Source organism: Carcharodon carcharias, chromosome 23 (assembly GCF_017639515.1).
Source record: "Carcharodon carcharias isolate sCarCar2 chromosome 23, sCarCar2.pri, whole genome shotgun sequence".
Classification (NCBI taxonomy): Eukaryota; Metazoa; Chordata; class Chondrichthyes; order Lamniformes; family Lamnidae; genus Carcharodon; species Carcharodon carcharias.
The window spans coordinates 52,384,159-52,401,912 of record NC_054489.1 but is presented as its reverse complement, the minus strand read 5'-3'; the positions used below and the strand labels follow the sequence as shown (position 1 = coordinate 52,401,912).

The 17,754-nt window shown below is 47.9% G+C and overlaps 1 protein-coding gene across 1 annotated transcript in view; it reads right to left on the bottom strand.

Annotated features, from left to right (window-relative positions):
- Positions 1-593: 593 nt before the first annotated feature.
- Positions 594-17,754, bottom strand: part of myl4 (myosin, light chain 4, alkali; atrial, embryonic) — a 77,855-nt gene continuing 60,694 nt past the window's right edge. Inside the window, exons 6-7 of the mRNA XM_041173423.1 lie at positions 5,321-5,363; positions 594-748 (exon numbers count right to left, since the gene is read on the bottom strand). Coding sequence (XP_041029357.1) covers positions 5,335-5,363 — 29 coding nt within the window. The 3' untranslated portion in view covers positions 594-748; positions 5,321-5,334. The remainder of the gene's footprint in view (positions 749-5,320; positions 5,364-17,754) is intronic.

The window sequence follows — 17,754 nt, the reverse complement described above, 5'->3', positions numbered from 1 at the left end:
CTTGTTGGTTCCCTTTTGACCTGCTGCAGACCCAGTCTAGCAGCTATGTCCTTTAGGACTCGGCCAGCTCGGTCAATAGTGATGTTACCGAGCCACTCTTGGTGATGAACATTGAAGTCCCCACCCAGAGTACATTCTGCACCCTTGGCACCCTCAGTGTTTCCTCAAAGTGATGTTTAACATGGGGGAGCACTGATTCATCAGCTGAGGGAGGGCGGTACATGGTAATCAGCAGGCGGTTTCCTTGCCCATGTTTGACCTGATGCCAAGAGACTTCTCCCTGTAGGTGAGGCCTCTGTGGGTGAGGCTTCTCCCTGTGGTTCTGGTGTTGACAGGATATGTCTAATCCCAACTTGTAATTCCTGTCTGTGATCTGTACCCGGAATTGTTGCCTGTGGCCATGCTGTGCAGTTATTTTCTCACTTAAGCCCCAAGGAAATGTGCAGGAAGAAAAAAGCAGAAATGTTTTTGTTGAATTTAATTTATGGTAAAAACTCATATAAATTAAAATACAAGTTACTGGACAATGGAGCATGGGCTGAGTGTGATGGAACATATCCACATACAGCACACATGGTATGAGCAGATTGATTTCAGTGCTAATGTCAGGACTGAGTAGGTCTTCCCAATGACACACAATGGCTTCTCACTCGCTGAGTGACATCAGTGTGGAATCAGGAAAGGTTGTTGATGTAAAGATTTGACTGCTTCTGGTTATGTGTTCATTGGCAACTGCACTGTTCACACTCTGGAACCAAAAGAAAGAAAATGATCAGCAATTAGAAAGGAGGCCAGACATTAACATTCACAGAACTGCAACACAAATTAACGTGACCTAAGATTAATTAGTAAAAGATTCACTGGGAAATGGTGATCATAATCTAATTGAATTCTACTTTAAGTTTGAAAATGACATACTTCAATCATAAACAAGAATGTTAAACTTAAACATTACCGGTTACATTGGTAGGAGGGGAGAGCTGGCTAAATTTAATTGGATAAATAGTCTGGAAGGTAAGGAGGTAAATAGACAGTGGTTAACATTTTAAGTTGGCAGGTTGTGACTACTGGAGTGTCGTAAGGATCAGTGCTTGGGCCTCAGCTGTTTCTAATCTAAATCCTAAGTTTGCTGACGATTAATGGGAATTTTTTACTGGGGGCTGAGTGGGGAGTGAGCGGAGGCCACACTGGGTACGGCCCTCGGGGACTGTGGGTGTTTCCCCCCGGGTAGGGAAGTGGCTGTGGGTACTTCATTGGCCCCCCTCCTCCCCGCAAATGCTGTAAATACTTATACTGAGCAACAACACAGACAGAAAATTCTCGACTGTAATTATGGAACATTTTCTCCTGTTTCTGGAAATGAAAAATAAACCGAGTTATTTTCCGTGTAAAAAAAAAATAAATTAATGGGAATTTAAGCTGTGAGGAGGGCACAAAGAGACTGCAAAGAGATACAGACAGGTTAACTGAGTGCGCAACAAGGTTACAGATGGAGTATAATATGGGAAGTATGAAGTTATTCACTTTGGTCAAAAGAATAGAAAAGCAGAATACTTTTTAAAAAGTGTGAAACATGTAAATACTGATGTTCAGAGAGACTTGGCTGTACATGCACAAGGAACAAAGAAAGTTACTAGAGAATGGCAAAGATTCACTAGATTGGTCCCTAGGATGAGAGGGTTGTCCTATGATGAGAGGCTAAGTAAATTGGGTCGATATTCTCTGGAGTTTAGAAGGTGATCTCATTGAAACATACACGATTCTGAAGGAGTTTGACAGGGTAGACACTGAGACATTGTTCCCTCTGGCTGGGAAATCTAGATCTAGGATGCAAATTTTTCCTCATCTCAGGCCAAGGGGGTGATCGTTTAGGACTGAGATGAGGAGAAATTACTTCACTCAAGGGTTGTGAATCTTTGGAATTCTCTACCTCAGGGGGTTGTGGATTTTCCATCATTGCATATATTTAAGGTTGGGATAGACAGGATTTTTGGTTTCTCAGGGAATCAGGGGATCTGGGAAAATGGAGTTGAAACCCAAGATTAGCCATGATCATGTTGAATGTTGAATTCCTACTCCTATTGTTTATGAAAACAGAGAGCACGGATAAAAGAGACATGTTTGGATTGTCAGGCTGTAACTCGCAGGGTACCACAAGGATCAGTACATGGGTCCCAACTATTTACAATTTATATTAATGGGCAGAATTTTAAGTTTGGTGTGTGGGTGCGTGCCCAACACATTGGAATGTAAAAGAATGCGTGATCACGCTGGGTGTACATCCCCACGTCATCATGAACTCGTGTGATATTGCGCTCGGCGGGTGTGTGTTGGACTCGGCTGTGTGTCCGCCAATAATTGAAAGACCCTGTTAGGGCCACTAACAAGGTAACTAAGGTGAACTTTATGCTGCAGGCGAAAAGGCCAAGCGGCCTAATGAACAACATGAAGTTTCTTAAAGCTATTACAAATTAAATAAAAAATGGATTTGAAAAATAAAAACATGTCCCATTTTATGTAACAGTCACATGAGGGGACATGTTTCATTAAGTTTTTAATGTATTTTTTTTAAAAGCGCTTCAATCTCCCTGAGGCAGCTCCATGTGTAATATATCCAATGAGTGTAATATATCCAAGTTTGCAGATGATACAAGATTAGGTGGGAAAATAACTGGTGAAAAGGACACAAGAGGTTGCAGAGTGATTGAGACAGTTTTGGTGAGTGACCCTGACAGATGGAATATAATGTGGCAAAACATTAAGTCATCCACTTTGGCAGGAACATAATAAAGCAATTTTTTAATGGTGAGAGGTTGGATTGGAAATGTTTGTACTCAGAAGGTCCTTGTTCATGAATCACAGAAAGTTAACATGTGGTTATAACAAGCAATTAGGAAGGTAAATTGTGAGTTAGCTTTCATTGCACACAGATTGGAGTATATGGGTAAAGAATTATATTTAGAATTGATGAGATCACGCTGGGAGCATTGTGTCCAGTTTTGGTCTCCTTAGTTAAGGAAGGACATATCTGCCCTAGAGAGAGTGTAACAAAGTTCACCAGACTGGTTCCTGGGAGGAGGAGTGTGTCCAGTGAGAAGGATTTAGTGGACTAGGGGTGGAATCTTCCCCACTGGAGACTAAGGCCAGTGGCAGGAGCGGAAGTCGAAGTGAGTTCTGCTGGACAGTGGGATAGACGTGAGGATCTTGCACTGTTCAGCTCATTAATTATACATCCGTGAGAAGCAGGGTGAATCTCCTGGGAGGCGGGCAGGAAGTGACCTGCCCCACCGTCACCTCACAGGCTCCAACGTCCAGGCACTACTTAAAGCAGCACTTGGACAGCCATTCACTCTCCTGCTCTGCTCCTTGACCTCTCGCCCAGTCTTACTTTGGTCTGACTCCTCTCCCATTCCCAGCCTCGGTGCAGCTTGTGCTACAGGCAATCTCTCAGTGACAGTGTGAAAGGAAGGAGTAAGCAGCATCGACTGACCTGAAAGTCCAGGAAGAGGTCTACCTCACCTCCTGCACACCACTTATGTACAGTAGTGAAAGTGAATGTTCTAAATTCTCACTGGCGGGTGTTAAATTTGGAGGGGGAACAAGATTCCTGTATGTTGGCCTTTTAATGAGCATTCATGACATGCAAATGGTACTCCCGACATAGCTCCGTGGGATCTCGGAACCGCCTTAAAACTGCCATGAAAGCCGGGAGAACAAGATTCTAAACTAATTTCCTGCCATTGGGAAACTGATTTTTGGCCTCCTGCCAGATCTTGCTCCTCTGTCCGCCAGGATTCCCACTGATGGTGGGAGTGGAGGATTCTTCACCAGGGCTATATTCCCTGGAGTTTCGAGAACGAGAGATATCTAATTGAAACATGTAAAACTCTTAAGGGCTTGACAGGCTGGATATTGAGTAAATGTATCCCACTGGCTGGGGGATCTAGAACACAGCCTCACAGTCTGGGAAACCTAGAACACAACCTCACAGTCTGGGGAACCTAGAACATAGCCTCACAGTGGGAGGAATCTAGAACACAGACTTACAGTCTGGAGAATCTAGAACACGGCCCCACAGTCCGGAGAATCTAGAACACGGTCCCACAGTCTGGAGAATCTAGAACACCGTCTCACAGTCCGAGGAATCTCGAACACAGCCTCGCAGTCTGAAGAATCTAGAACACAGCCCCACAGTCTGGGGAATCTAGAATACAGCCTCACAGTCTCAGAGGCTGCTTTCGATGACTGCAGAAGGTGCAGTGCCTGTATTACTGATATCACCCACATACCCCAATATAATTATTTTGATAATACTTTGCGGGTAGGCATTGAAAGCCCACAGATATTTGATGTTGATTCCACATGTTGCATTAAAATGGCCGAATTGAGCCAGCATCAAGGGGAGGGGCAGACAGCAACATTCCAGCAAGAGATTTGTTATTGGAACCAATCTATACTGAGCCCTTGAAAGTTAAAAAGGGCTGATTATAGACACTAAGCTGCACTTGGGTGTGTATGCACAAGCACATTTGGCTTCATCAGAATCAAGAGGTCCAATGGTGTTAGGATAAGGGGTCAGTCATTTAAGACTGAGATGAGGAGAAATTTCTTCACTCAACGTTAGGGTGGTCAAAGGCCACACTAACCAGACACCTTCATGGCACGTGTCAGGTGACATCATCTCACACTCATGTACATATTACATCACCACGTTTGGAGGGTCCACCAGGTTGGGGGTGGGAGGATCAGAAATGATATGAATCAACTCAGCTTTCTGTGCTCCCTTCAAATTGAGGCTGTTGCAGACTGGGAAAGGAATCAGGAGAGGCCCCTGCTGCACCTTTCCTAAGGTAGGTGGACTATGGGTCAAAATATCAGATGAAAAGCTATCCAGTACCAGACAGTGGCTGGAACAGCTAAAAACTGCACTGTCCAGTATAAAACCCAATGTCTGGCCACCCTATTCAAAAGGATTGTGAATCTTTGTAATTCTGTGGATGCTCAGCCTTTGAGTATATTTAAGACAGAGTGTGATAGATTTTTGGATACTCAGGGGATTAAGAGATATGGTGATAGTGGAGGGGAGTGGAGAGGAGATAGAAGATCAGCCATGATCTTATTGAAAGGCGGAGCAGACTTGTGGGGCCAAATGGCCTAATCCAGCTCCTAATTCTTATGTTTATTTGAAGTACAGTTTCCTCTACATTGGATCCATTTTCACTGACTGACCATCCGGCGCCTCAGTCTCATTGAGTGAATCATGGCATTTCAAGCTGAAAAGCCTCCATACACTAATCACCTGGGACTTTAGCTAACTCACCGGTGTGGAACTTTTCATCCTGATAAGATGTGTTTCGCAAAAGCTGAAAAATAAACAAAAAAATTATTGTCATTCAATTAACAAAATTTATTGAAGCAATGTGGGCTGGTATACCAGAACACAGGCATATGGGGTCTACATTACTCCTTGTTTCTACCTCTCCACTATCTGTCTCTCATCAACTACCATATCCTTTTGGACAACATGATAAATATAAAAGAAGATACTTTCTGTAACTTTGTCAAAATATAAAATATGTGTATCTGGGTTCTATACAGTATTTCTGGGTTTAGAGCTTATTCAGGTTTTTTTTTTGCTTCTCTACAAAATTACATTTTGTCATAATAAACATAGAAAATGCTGGAAAAACTCAACAGATCTGGCAGCATATGTGGAGAGAGAAGCAGAATTAATGTGTTTTGGGTCAGTTAACTTAACATCTGTCATATGGAAGCTATTATTAAAGAGGTGATAGCAGGGCACTGGAATGAGTTCCAGGTCACCAGGCAGAGTCAACATGGTTTTGTGAAAGGAAAATCGTGTTTAACCAATTATTGGAGTTCTTTGAGGAAGTAACATTTACTGTGGATAAAGGGGAACCTGTGGATGTACTGTACTTAGATTTCCAGAAGGCATTTAATAATGTGCCACATCAAAGATTATTGTGGAAAATAAGAGCTCATGGTATAGGGGGTAACATATTGGCATGGATAGAAGATTGGTTGGCAGAGAGTAGGCATAAATGGGTCTTTTTCAGGTTGTCAAGATTTATCGAGTGGTATACCACAGGGATCAGTGGTGGGACCTCCAAAACAAAAACAAAATTACCTGGAAAAACTCAGCAGGTCTGGCAGCATCGGCGGAGAAGAAAAGAGTTGACGTTTCGAGTCCTCATGACCCTTCGACAGAACTTGAGTTTGAGTGGTGGGACCTCAACTGTTAACAATCTATATAAATGACTTGGATGAAGGGATGGATGGAATGGTTGCCAAATTTGCTGATGACACAAAGGTAGGTAGTAAAGTAACTGTGAAGAGGACATAAGGAGGCTACACAGTGATGTAGGTAGGTTACGTGAGTGGGCAAAGATCTGGCAAATGGAGTCTAATGTGGGAAAATGTGAAATTGTCCATTTTGGCAGGAAGAACAAAAGAAGCTTATTACCTAAATGGTGAGGGATTGCAGAGCTCTGAGGTGCAGAGGGATCTGGCTGACATGGTGTATGAATCACAAAAGGCGAGTATGCAAGTGCAGCAAATAATTAGGAAAGTTAATAGAATGTTATCATTTATTGTGAGGGGATTTGAATATAAAAGTAGGGAGCTTATGCTTCAGTTCTACAGGGCACTAGTGGGACTACATTTGGAATATTGTGGACAGCATTAGTCACCTTATTTAAGGAAGGATGTAAATGTGTTGGAAGCTGTTAAAAGAAGGTATACCAGGAATGGGTGGGTTGTTTTATGAGGAATGGTTGCTCAGACGAGGCTTGTATCTGCTGATTTTAGAAGAGTAAGAGGTGAGTTGAATGAAACATAAATTCTTGACAGGGTGTATGTGGAGAGGATGTTTCGTCTTGTGGAAGAATCTAGAACTCGGGCATTACTGTTTAAAAATAAGGGGTCACCCATTTAAAACAGAAATGAGGCAAAATTTTTCACTCAGAGGGTCATGACTCTTTGGAACTCTCTTCCTGAAAAGGTGGTGGAAGCAGAGTCTTTGAATGTTTTTAAGGCAGAGGTGGATAGATTCTTGTTAAGCACGGGGATGATAAGTTATTGGGGGTCAGTGGGATGCAGATTACAGGTTACGATCAGACCAGCCATGATCTTATTAAATGGTTGAACAGGCTCAAGGGGCTGAAAGGCCTTCACCTGCTCTTTGTTCGTTTATTCAAATATGGGTGTCCTTATTGCACTCTAACTGTATTATTGTACATCGTTGGGTCCATAAGGGCTTTTCATTGCACCTCCAGTCTCACTGATTTTAACACAATACAACATTTAGAGACTTTCAGGGTTGTTAGTGCATATAGCTGGACTGAGGGGCAGAGTGTGAGTTGGAGAGATTTGGAGTGAGGGGACAGAGTGTGAGTTGGAGAGATTTGGAGTGAGGGGACAGAGTGTGAGTGTGAGAGATTTGGAGTGAGGGGACAGAGTGTGAGTGTGAGAGATTTGGAGTGAGGGGACAGAGTGTGAGTGTGAGAGATTTGGAGTGAGGGGACAGAGTGTGAGTGTGAGAGATTTGGAGTGAGGGGACAGAGTGTGAGTTGGAGAGATTTGGAGTGAGGGGACAGAGTGTGAGTTGGAGAGATTTGGAGTGAGGGGACAGAGTGTGAGTTGGAGAGAGTTGGAATGAGGCAACAAAGTGTAGGTTGGAGAGATTTGGAGTGAGGGGACAGAGTGTGAGTTGGAGAGATTTGGAGTGAGGGGACAGAGTGTGAGTGTGAGAGATTTGGAGTGAGGGGACAGAGTGTGAGTGTGAGAGATTTGGAGTGAGGGGACAGAGTGTGAGTTGGAGAGATTTGGAGTGAGGGGACAGAGTGTGAGTGTGAGAGATTTGGAGTGAGGGGACAGAGTGTGAGTGTGAGAGATTTGGAGTGAGGGGACAGAGTGTGAGTGTGAGAGATTTGGAGTGAGGGGACAGAGTGTGAGTGTGAGAGATTTGGAGTGAGGGGACAGAGTGTGAGTGTGAGAGATTTGGAGTGAGGGGACAGAGTGTGAGTGTGAGAGATTTGGAGTGAGGGGACAGAGTGTGAGTGTGAGAGATTTGGAGTGAGGGGACAGAGTGTGAGTGTGAGAGATTTGGAGTGAGGGGACAGAGTGTGAGTTGGAGAGATTTGGAGTGAGGGGACAGAGTGTGAGTTGGAGAGATTTGGAGTGAGGGGACAGAGTGTGAGTTGGAGAGATTTGGAGTGAGGGGACAGAGTGTGAGTGTGAGAGATTTGGAGTGAGGGGACAGAGTGTGAGTGTGAGAGATTTGGAGTGAGGGGACAGAGTGTGAGTGTGAGAGATTTGGAGTGAGGGGACAGAGTGTGAGTGTGAGAGATTTGGAGTGAGGGGACAGAGTGTGAGTGTGAGAGATTTGGAGTGAGGGGACAGAGTGTGAGTTGGAGAGATTTGGAGTGAGGGGACAGAGTGTGAGTGTGAGAGATTTGGAGTGAGGGGACAGAGTGTGAGTGTGGAGAGATTGGAGTGAGGGGGACAGAGTGTGAGTTTGAGAGATTTTGGAGTGAGGGGACAGAGTGTGAGTGTGAGCAGATTTGGACGTGAGGGGACCAGAGTGTGAGTTGGAGAGATTTGGAGTGAGGGGACAGAGTGTGAGTGTGAGAGATTTGGAGTGAGGGGACAGAGTGTGAGTGTGAGAGATTTGGAGTGAGGGGACAGAGTGTAGAGTTGTGAGAGATTTGGAGTGAGGGACAGAGTGTGAGTGTGAGAGATTTGGAGTGAGGGGACAGAGTGTGAGTGTGAGAGATTTGGAGTGAGGGGACAGAGTGTGAGTGTGAGAGATTTGGAGTGAGGGGACAGAGTGTGAGTGTGAGAGATTTGGAGTGAGGGACAGAGTGTGAGTGTGAGAGATTTGAGAGTAGGGGACAGAGTGTGAGTGGAGAGATTTGGAGTGAGGGGCAGAGTGTGAGTGTGAGAGATTTGAAGTGAGGGGACAGAGTGTGAGTGTGAGAGATTTGGAGTGAGGGGACAGAGTGTGAGTGTGAGAGATTTGGAGTGAGGGGACAGAGTGTGAGTGTGAGAGATTTGGAGTGAGGGGACAGAGTGTGAGTGTGAGAGATTTGGAGTGAGGGGACAGAGTGTGAGTGTGAGAGATTTGGAGTGAGGGGACAGAGTGTGAGTGTGAGAGATTTGGAGTGAGGGGACAGAGTGTGAGTGTGAGAGATTTGGAGTGAGGGGACAGAGTGTGAGTGTGAGAGATTTGGAGTGAGGGGACAGAGTGTGAGTGTGAGAGATTTGGAGTGAGGGGACAGAGTGTGAGTGTGAGAGATTTGGAGTGAGGGGACAGAGTGTGAGTGTGAGAGATTTGGAGTGAGGGGACAGAGTGTGAGTGTGAGAGATTTGGAGTGAGGGGACAGAGTGTGAGTGTGAGAGATTTGGAGTGAGGGGACAGAGTGTGAGTGTGAGAGATTTGGAGTGAGGGGACAGAGTGTGAGTGTGAGAGATTTGGAGTGAGGGGACAGAGTGTGAGTGTGAGAGATTTGGAGTGAGGGGACAGAGTGTGAGTGTGAGAGATTTGGAGTGAGGGGACAGAGTGTGAGTGTGAGAGATTTGGAGTGAGGGGACAGAGTGTGAGTGTGAGAGATTTGGAGTGAGGGGACAGAGTGTGAGTGTGAGAGATTTGGAGTGAGGGGACAGAGTGTGAGTGTGAGAGATTTGGAGTGAGGGGACAGAGTGTGAGTGTGGAGAGATTTGGAGTGAGGGGACAGAGTGTGAGTGTGAGAGATTTGGAGTGAGGGGACAGAGTGTGAGTGTGAGAGATTTGGAGTGAGGGGACAGAGTGTGAGTGTGAGAGATTTGGAGTGAGGGGACAGAGTGTGAGTGTGAGAGATTTGGAGTGAGGGGACAGAGTGTGAGTGTGAGAGATTTGGAGTGAGGGGACAGAGTGTGAGTGTGAGAGATTTGGAGTGAGGGGACAGAGTGTGAGTGTGAGAGATTTGGAGTGAGGGGACAGAGTGTGAGTGTGAGAGATTTGGAGTGAGGGGACAGAGTGTGAGTTGGAGAGATTTGGAGTGAGGGGACAGAGTGTGAGTGTGAGAGATTTGGAGTGAGGGGACAGAGTGTGAGTGTGAGAGATTTGGAGTGAGGGGACAGAGTGTGAGTGTGAGAGATTTGGAGTGAGGGGACAGAGTGTGAGTGTGAGAGATTTGGAGTGAGGGGACAGAGTGTGAGTTGGAGAGATTTGGAGTGAGGGGACAGAGTGTGAGTTGGAGAGATTTGGAGTGAGGGGACAGAGTGTGAGTGTGAGAGATTTGGAGTGAGGGGACAGAGTGTGAGTTGGAGAGATTTGGAGTGAGGGGACAGAGTGTGAGTGTGAGAGATTTGGAGTGAGGGGACAGAGTGTGAGTGTGAGAGATTTGGAGTGAGGGGACAGAGTGTGAGTGTGAGAGATTTGGAGTGAGGGGACAGAGTGTGAGTGTGAGAGATTTGGAGTGAGGGGACAGAGTGTGAGTGTGAGAGATTTGGAGTGAGGGGACAGAGTGTGAGTGGAGAGATTGGAGTGAGGGGACAGAGTGTGAGTGTGAGAGATTTGGAGTGAGGGGACAGAGTGTGAGTTGGAGAGATTTGGAGTGAGGGGACAGAGTGTGAGTGTGAGAGATTTGGAGTGAGGGGACAGAGTGTGAGTGTGAGAGATTTGGAGTGAGGGGACAGAGTGTGAGTTGGAGAGATTTGGAGTGAGGGGACAGAGTGTGAGTGTGAGAGATTTGGAGTGAGGGGACAGAGTGTGAGTGTGAGAGATTTGGAGTGAGGGGACAGAGTGTGAGTGTGAGAGATTTGGAGTGAGGGGACAGAGTGTGAGTGTGAGAGATTTGGAGTGAGGGGACAGAGTGTGAGTGTGAGAGATTTGGAGTGAGGGGACAGAGTGTGAGTGTGAGAGATTTGGAGTGAGGGGACAGAGTGTGAGTGGAGAGATTTGGAGTGAGGGGACAGAGTGTGAGTGTGAGAGATTTGGAGTGAGGGGACAGAGTGTGAGTGTGAGAGATTTGGAGTGAGGGGACAGAGTGTGAGTGTGAGAGATTTGGAGTGAGGGGACAGAGTGTGAGTTGGAGAGATTTGGAGTGAGGGGACAGAGTGTGAGTGTGAGAGATTTGGAGTGAGGGGACAGAGTGTGAGTGTGAGAGATTTGGAGTGAGGGGACAGAGTGTGAGTGTGAGAGATTTGGAGTGAGGGGACAGAGTGTGAGTGTGAGAGATTTGGAGTGAGGGGACAGAGTGTGAGTTGTGAGAGATTTGGAGTGAGGGGACAGAGTGTGAGTGTGAGAGATTTGGAGTGAGGGGACAGAGTGTGAGTGTGAGAGATTTGGAGTGAGGGGACAGAGTGTGAGTGTGAGAGATTTGGAGTGAGGGGACAGAGTGTGAGTGTGAGAGATTTGGAGTGAGGGGACAGAGTGTGAGTGTGAGAGATTTGGAGTGAGGGGACAGAGTGTGAGTGTGAGAGATTTGGAGTGAGGGGACAGAGTGTGAGTGTGGAGAGATTTGGAGTGAGGGGACAGAGTGTGAGTGTGAGAGATTTGAGTGAGGGGACAGAGTGTGAGTTGGAGAGATTTGGAGTGAGGGGGACAGAGTGTGAGTTGGAGAGATTTGGAGTGAGGGGGACAGAGTAGTGTGAGTGTGAGAGATTTGGAGAAGATTGAGTGGGACAGAGTGTGAGTTGGAGAGATTTGGAGTGAGGGGACAGAGTGTGAGTGTGAGAGATTTGGAGTGAGGGGACAGAGTGTTAGTGTGAGAGATTTTGGAGTGAGGGGACAGAGTGTGAAAGTTGTGTGAGAGATTTGGGAGTGGAGGGGGACAGAGTGTGAGTTTGAGAGATTTGGAGTGAGGGGACAGAGTGTGAGTGTGGAGATTGGAGTGAGGGGGACAGAGTGTGAGTTGGAGAGATTTGGAGTGAGGGGACAGAGTGTGAGTGTGAGAGATTTGGAGTGAGGGGACAGAGTGTGAGTGTGAGAGATTTGGAGTGAGGGGACAGAGTGTGAGTGTGAGAGATTTGGAGTGAGGGGACAGAGTGTGAGTTGGAGAGATTTGGAGGTGAGGGGACAGCGTGTGAGTGTGAGAGATTTGGAGTGAGGGGACAGAGTGTGAGTTGGAGAGATTTGGAGTGAGGGGACAGAGTGTGAGTGTGAGAGATTTGGAGTGAGGGGACAGAGTGTGAGTTGGAGAGATTTGGAGTGAGGGGGACAGAGTGTGAGTGTGAGAGATTTGGAGTGAGGGGACAGAGAGTGAGTGGAGAGATTTGGAGTGAGGGGACAGAGTGTGAGTGTGAGAGATTTGGAGTGAGGGGACAGAGTGTGAGTGTGAGAGATTTGGAGTGAAGGGGACAGAGTGTGAGTGTGAGAGATTTGGAGTGAGGGGACAGAGTGTGAGTTGAGAGATTTGAGTGAGGGACAGAGTGTGTGTGAGAGATTGGAGTGAGGGGACAGAGAGAGTGAGTTGGAGAGATTTGGAGTGAGGGGACAGAGTGTGAGTGTGAGAGATTTGGAGTGAGGGGACAGAGTGTGAGTGTGAGAGATTTGGAGTGAGGGGACAGGAGTGTGAGTGTGAGAGATTTGGAGTGAGGGGACAGAGTGTGAGTGTGAGAGATTTGGAGTGAGGGGACAGAGTGTGAGTGGAGAGATTTGGAGTGAGGGGACAGAGTGTGAGTGTGAGAGATTTGGAGTGAGGGGACAGAGTGTGAGTGTGAGAGATTGGAGAGTGAGGGGACAGAGTGTGAGTGGAGAGATTTGGAGTGAGGGGACAGAGTGTGAGTGTGAGAGATTTGGAGTGAGGGGACAGAGTGTGAGTGTGAGAGATTGGAGTGGGGGACAGAGTGGTGAGTTGGAGAGATTTGGAGTGAGGGGACGAGAGAGGGGGGGGGAGTGTGGAGATTTGGAGTGAGGGGACCAGAGTGTGAGTTGGAGAGATTTGGAGTGAGGGGACAGAGTTGTGAGTGTGTGAGAGATTTGGAGTGAGGGGGACAGAGTGTGAGTGTGAGAGATTTGGAGTGAGGGGGACAGAGTGTGAGTGTGAGAGATTTGGAAGTGAGGGGACAGAGTGTGAGTTGGAGAGATTTGGAGTGAGGGGACAGAGTGTGAGTGTGAGAGATTTGGAGTGAGGGGACAGAGTGTGAAGTGGAGAGATTTGGAGAGAGGGGACAGAGTGTGAGTGTGAGATTTGGTGAGGGGACAGAGTGTGATTGGAGAGATATGGAGGAGGGACAGAGTGTGAGAGATGAGAGATTTGGAGTGAGGGGACAGAGTGTGAGTGTGAGAGATTTGGAGTGAGGGGACAGAGTGTGAGTGTGAGAGATTTGGAGTGAGGGGACAGAGTGTGAGTTGTGAGAGATTTGGAGTGAGGGGACAGAGTGTGAGTGTGAGAGATTTGGAGTGAGGGGACAGAGTGTGAGTGTGAGAGATTTGGAGTGAGGGACAGAGTGTGAGTGTGAGAGATTTGGAGTGAGGGGACAGAGTGTGAGTTGGAGAGATTTGGAGTGAGGGGACAGAGTGTGAGTGTGAGAGATTTGGAGTGAGGGGACAGAGTGTGAGTTGGAGAGATTTGGAGTGAGGGGACAGAGTGTGAGTGTGAGAGATTTGGAGTGAGGGGACAGAGTGTGAGTGTGAGAGATTTGGAGTGAGGGGACAGAGTGTGAGTGTGAGAGATTTGGAGAGTGAGGGGACAGAGTGTGAGTGTGAGAGATTTGGAGTGAGGGGACAGAGTGTGAGTGGAGAGATTTGGAGTGAGGGGACAGAGTGTGAGTGTGAGAGATTTGGAGTGAGGGGACAGAGTGTGAGTTGGAGAGATTTGGAGTGAGGGGACAGAGTGTGAGTGTGAGAGATTTGGAGTGAGGGGACAGAGTGTGAGTTGGAGAGATTTGGAGTGAGGGGACAGAGTGTGAGTGTGAGAGATTTGGAGTGAGGGGACAGAGTGTGAGTTTGAGAGATTTGGAGTGAGGGGACAGAGTGTGAGTGTGAGAGATTTGGAGTGAGGGGACAGAGTGTGAGTGTGAGAGATTTGGAGTGAGGGGACAGAGTGTGAGTGTGAGAGATTTGGAGTGAGGGGACAGAGTGTGAGTTGTGAGAGATTTGGAGTGAGGGGACAGAGTGTGAGTGTGAGAGATTTGGAGTGAGGGGACAGAGTGTGAGTGTGAGAGATTTGGAGTGAGGGGACAGAGTGTGAGTGTGAGAGATTTGGAGTGAGGGGACAGAGTGTGAGTGTGAGAGATTTGGAGTGAGGGGACAGAGTGTGAGTGTGAGAGATTTGGAGTGAGGGGACAGAGTGTGAGTGTGAGAGATTTGGAGTGAGGGGACAGAGTGTGAGTGTGAGAGATTTGGAGTGAGGGGACAGAGTGTGAGTGTGAGAGATTTGGAGTGAGGGGACAGAGTGTGAGTTGGAGAGATTTGGAGTGAGGGGACAGAGTGTGAGTGTGAGAGATTTGGAGTGAGGGGACAGAGTGTGAGTGTGAGAGATTTGGAGTGAGGGGACAGAGTGTGAGTGTGAGAGATTTGGAGTGAGGGGACAGAGTGTGAGTGTGAGAGATTTGGAGTGAGGGGACAGAGTGTGAGTTGGAGAGATTTGGAGTGAGGGGACAGAGTGTGAGTGTGAGAGATTTGGAGTGAGGGGACAGAGTGTGAGTGTGAGAGATTTGGAGTGAGGGGACAGAGTGTGAGTTGGAGAGATTTGGAGTGAGGGGACAGAGTGTGAGTGTGAGAGATTTGGAGTGAGGGGACAGAGTGTGAGTTGGAGAGATTTGGAGTGAGGGGACAGAGTGTGAGTTGGAGAGATTTGGAGTGAGGGGACAGAGTGTGAGTGTGAGAGATTTGGAGTGAGGGGACAGAGTGTGAGTGTGAGAGATTTGGAGTGAGGGGACAGAGTGTGAGTGTGAGAGATTTGGAGTGAGGGGACAGAGTGTGAGTGTGAGAGATTTGGAGTGAGGGGACAGAGTGTGAGTGTGAGAGATTTGGAGTGAGGGGACAGAGTGTGAGTGTGAGAGATTTGGAGTGAGGGGACAGAGTGTGAGTGTGAGAGATTTGGAGTGAGGGGACAGAGTGTGAGTGTGAGAGATTTGGAGTGAGGGGACAGAGTGTGAGTGTGAGAGATTTGGAGTGAGGGGACAGAGTGTGAGTGTGAGAGATTTGGAGTGAGGGGACAGAGTGTGAGTTGTGAGAGATTTGGACGTGAGGGGACAGAGTGTGAGTGGAAGAGATTTGGACGCGTGAGGGGACCAGAGTGTGAGTGTGAGAGATTGGAGTGAGGGGGCAGAGTGTGAGTGTGAGAGATTTGGAGTGAGGGGACAGAGTGTGAGTGTGAGAGATTTGGAGTGAGGGGACAGAGTGTGAGTGTGAGAGATTTGGAGTGAGGGGACAGAGTGTGTGAGTGGAGAGATTTGGAGTGAGGGGACAGAGTGTGAGTGTGAGAGATTTTGGAGTGAGGGGACAGAGTGTGAGTTGAGAGATTTGAGTGAGGGGACAGAGTGTGAGTGTGGAGAGATTTGGAAGTGAGGGACAGAGTGTGAGTTGGAGAGATTTGGAGTGAGGGGACAGAGTGTGAGTGTGAGAGATTTGGAGTGAGGGGACAGAGTTGTGAGTTGGAGAGATTTGGGTGAGGGGACGAGAGTGGAGTGTGGAGATTTGGAGTGAGGGGACCAGAGTGTCGAGTGTGAGAGATTTGGAGTGAGGGGACAGAGTGTGAGTTGAGAGATTTGGAGTGAGGGGACAGAGTGTGAGTTGGAGAGATTTGGAGTGAGGGGACACGAGTGTGAGTGTGAGAGATTTGGAGTGAGGGGACAGAGGTGTGAGTGTGAGGATTTGGAGTGAGGGGACAGAGTGTGAGTGTGAGAGATTTGGAGTGAGGGGACAGCGGTGTGAGTGTGAGAGGATTTGGAGTGAGGGGACATGAGTGTGAGTTTGAGAGATTTGGAGTGAGGGGACCAGAGTGTGAGTGGAGAGATTTGGAGTGAGGGGACAGAGTGTGAGTTGGAGAGATTTGGAGTGAGGGGACAGAGTGTGAGTGTGAGAGATTTGGTAGTGAGGGGACAGAGTGTGAGTGTGAGAGATTTGGAGTGAGGGGACAGAGTGTGAGTTGGAGAGATTTGGAGTGAGGGGACAGAGTGTGAGTGTGAGAGATTTGGAGTGAGGGGACAGAGTGTGAGTGTGAGAGATTTGGAGTGAGGGGACAGAGTGTGAGTGTGAGAGATTTGGAGTGAGGGACAGAGTGTGAGTGGAGAGATTTGGAGTGAGGGGGACAGAGTGTGAGTTGAGAGATTTGGAGTGTGGAGGACAGCAGTGTGAGTTGGAGAGATTTGGAAGTGATGGGGACAGAGTGAGAGTGTGAGAGATTTGGAGTGAGGGGACAGAGTGTGAGTGTGAGAGATTTGGAGTGTGAGGGGGACAGAGTGTGAGTGTGAGAGATTTGGAGTGAGGGGAAGAGTGTGAGTGGAGAGATTTGGAGTGAGGGGACAGAGTGTGAGTGTGAGAGATTTGGAGTGAGGGGACAGAGTGTGAGTTGGAGAGATTTGGAGTGAGGGGACAGAGTGTGAGTGTGAGGAGATTTGGAGTGAGGGGACAGAGTGTGAGTGTGAGAGATTTGGAGTGAGGGGACAGAGTGTGAGTGTGAGAGATTTGGAGTGAGGGGACAGAGTGTGAGTTGGAGAGATTTGGAGTGAGGGGACAGAGTGTGAGTGTGAGAGATTTGGAGTGAGGGGACAGAGTGTGAGTTGGAGAGATTTGGAGTGAGGGGACAGAGTGTGAGTGTGAGAGATTTGGAGTGAGGGGACAGAGTGTGAGTGTGAGAGATTTGGAGTGAGGGGACAGAGTGTGAGTTGAGAGATTTGGAGTGAGGGGACAGAGTGTGAGTGTGAGAGATTTGGAGTGAGGGACAGAGTGTGGTGAGAGATTGAGTGGGACGAGTGAGTTGGAGAGATGGGGACAGAGTGTGAGTGTGAGAGATTTGGAGTGAGGGGACAGAGTGTGAGTGTGAGAGATTTGGAGTGAGGGGACAGAGTGTGAGTGTGAGAGATTTGGAGTGAGGGGACAGAGTGTGAGTGTGAGAGATTTGGAGTGAGGGGACAGAGTGTGAGTGTGAGAGATTTGGAGTGAGGGGACAGAGTGTGAGTGTGAGAGATTTGGAGTGAGGGGACAGAGTGTGAGTGTGAGAGATTTGGAGTGAGGGGACAGAGTGTGAGTGTGAGAGATTTGGAGTGAGGGGACAGAGTGTGAGTGTGAGAGATTTGGAGTGAGGGGACAGAGTGTGAGTGTGAGAGATTTGGAGTGAGGGGACAGAGTGTGAGTTGGAGAGATTTGGAGTGAGGGGACAGAGTGTGAGTGTGAGAGATTTGGAGTGAGGGGACAGAGTGTGAGTTGTGAGAGATTTGGAGGTGAGGGGACAGAGTGTGAGTGTGAGAGATTTGGAGTGAGGGGACAGAGTGTGAGTGTGAGAGATTTGGAGTGAGGGGACAGAGTGTGAGTGTGAGAGATTTGGAGTGAGGGGACAGAGTGTGAGTGTGAGAGATTTGGAGTGAGGGGACAGAGTGTGAGTTGGAGAGATTTGGAGTGAGGGGACAGAGTGTGAGTGTGAGAGATTTGGAGTGAGGGGACAGAGTGTGAGTGTGAGAGATTTGGAGTGAGGGGACAGAGTGTGAGTGTGAGAGATTTGGAGTGAGGGACAGAGTGTGAGTTGGAGAGATTTGGAGTGAGGGGACAGAGTGTGAGTTGTGGATTTGAGTGAGGGGACAGAGGTG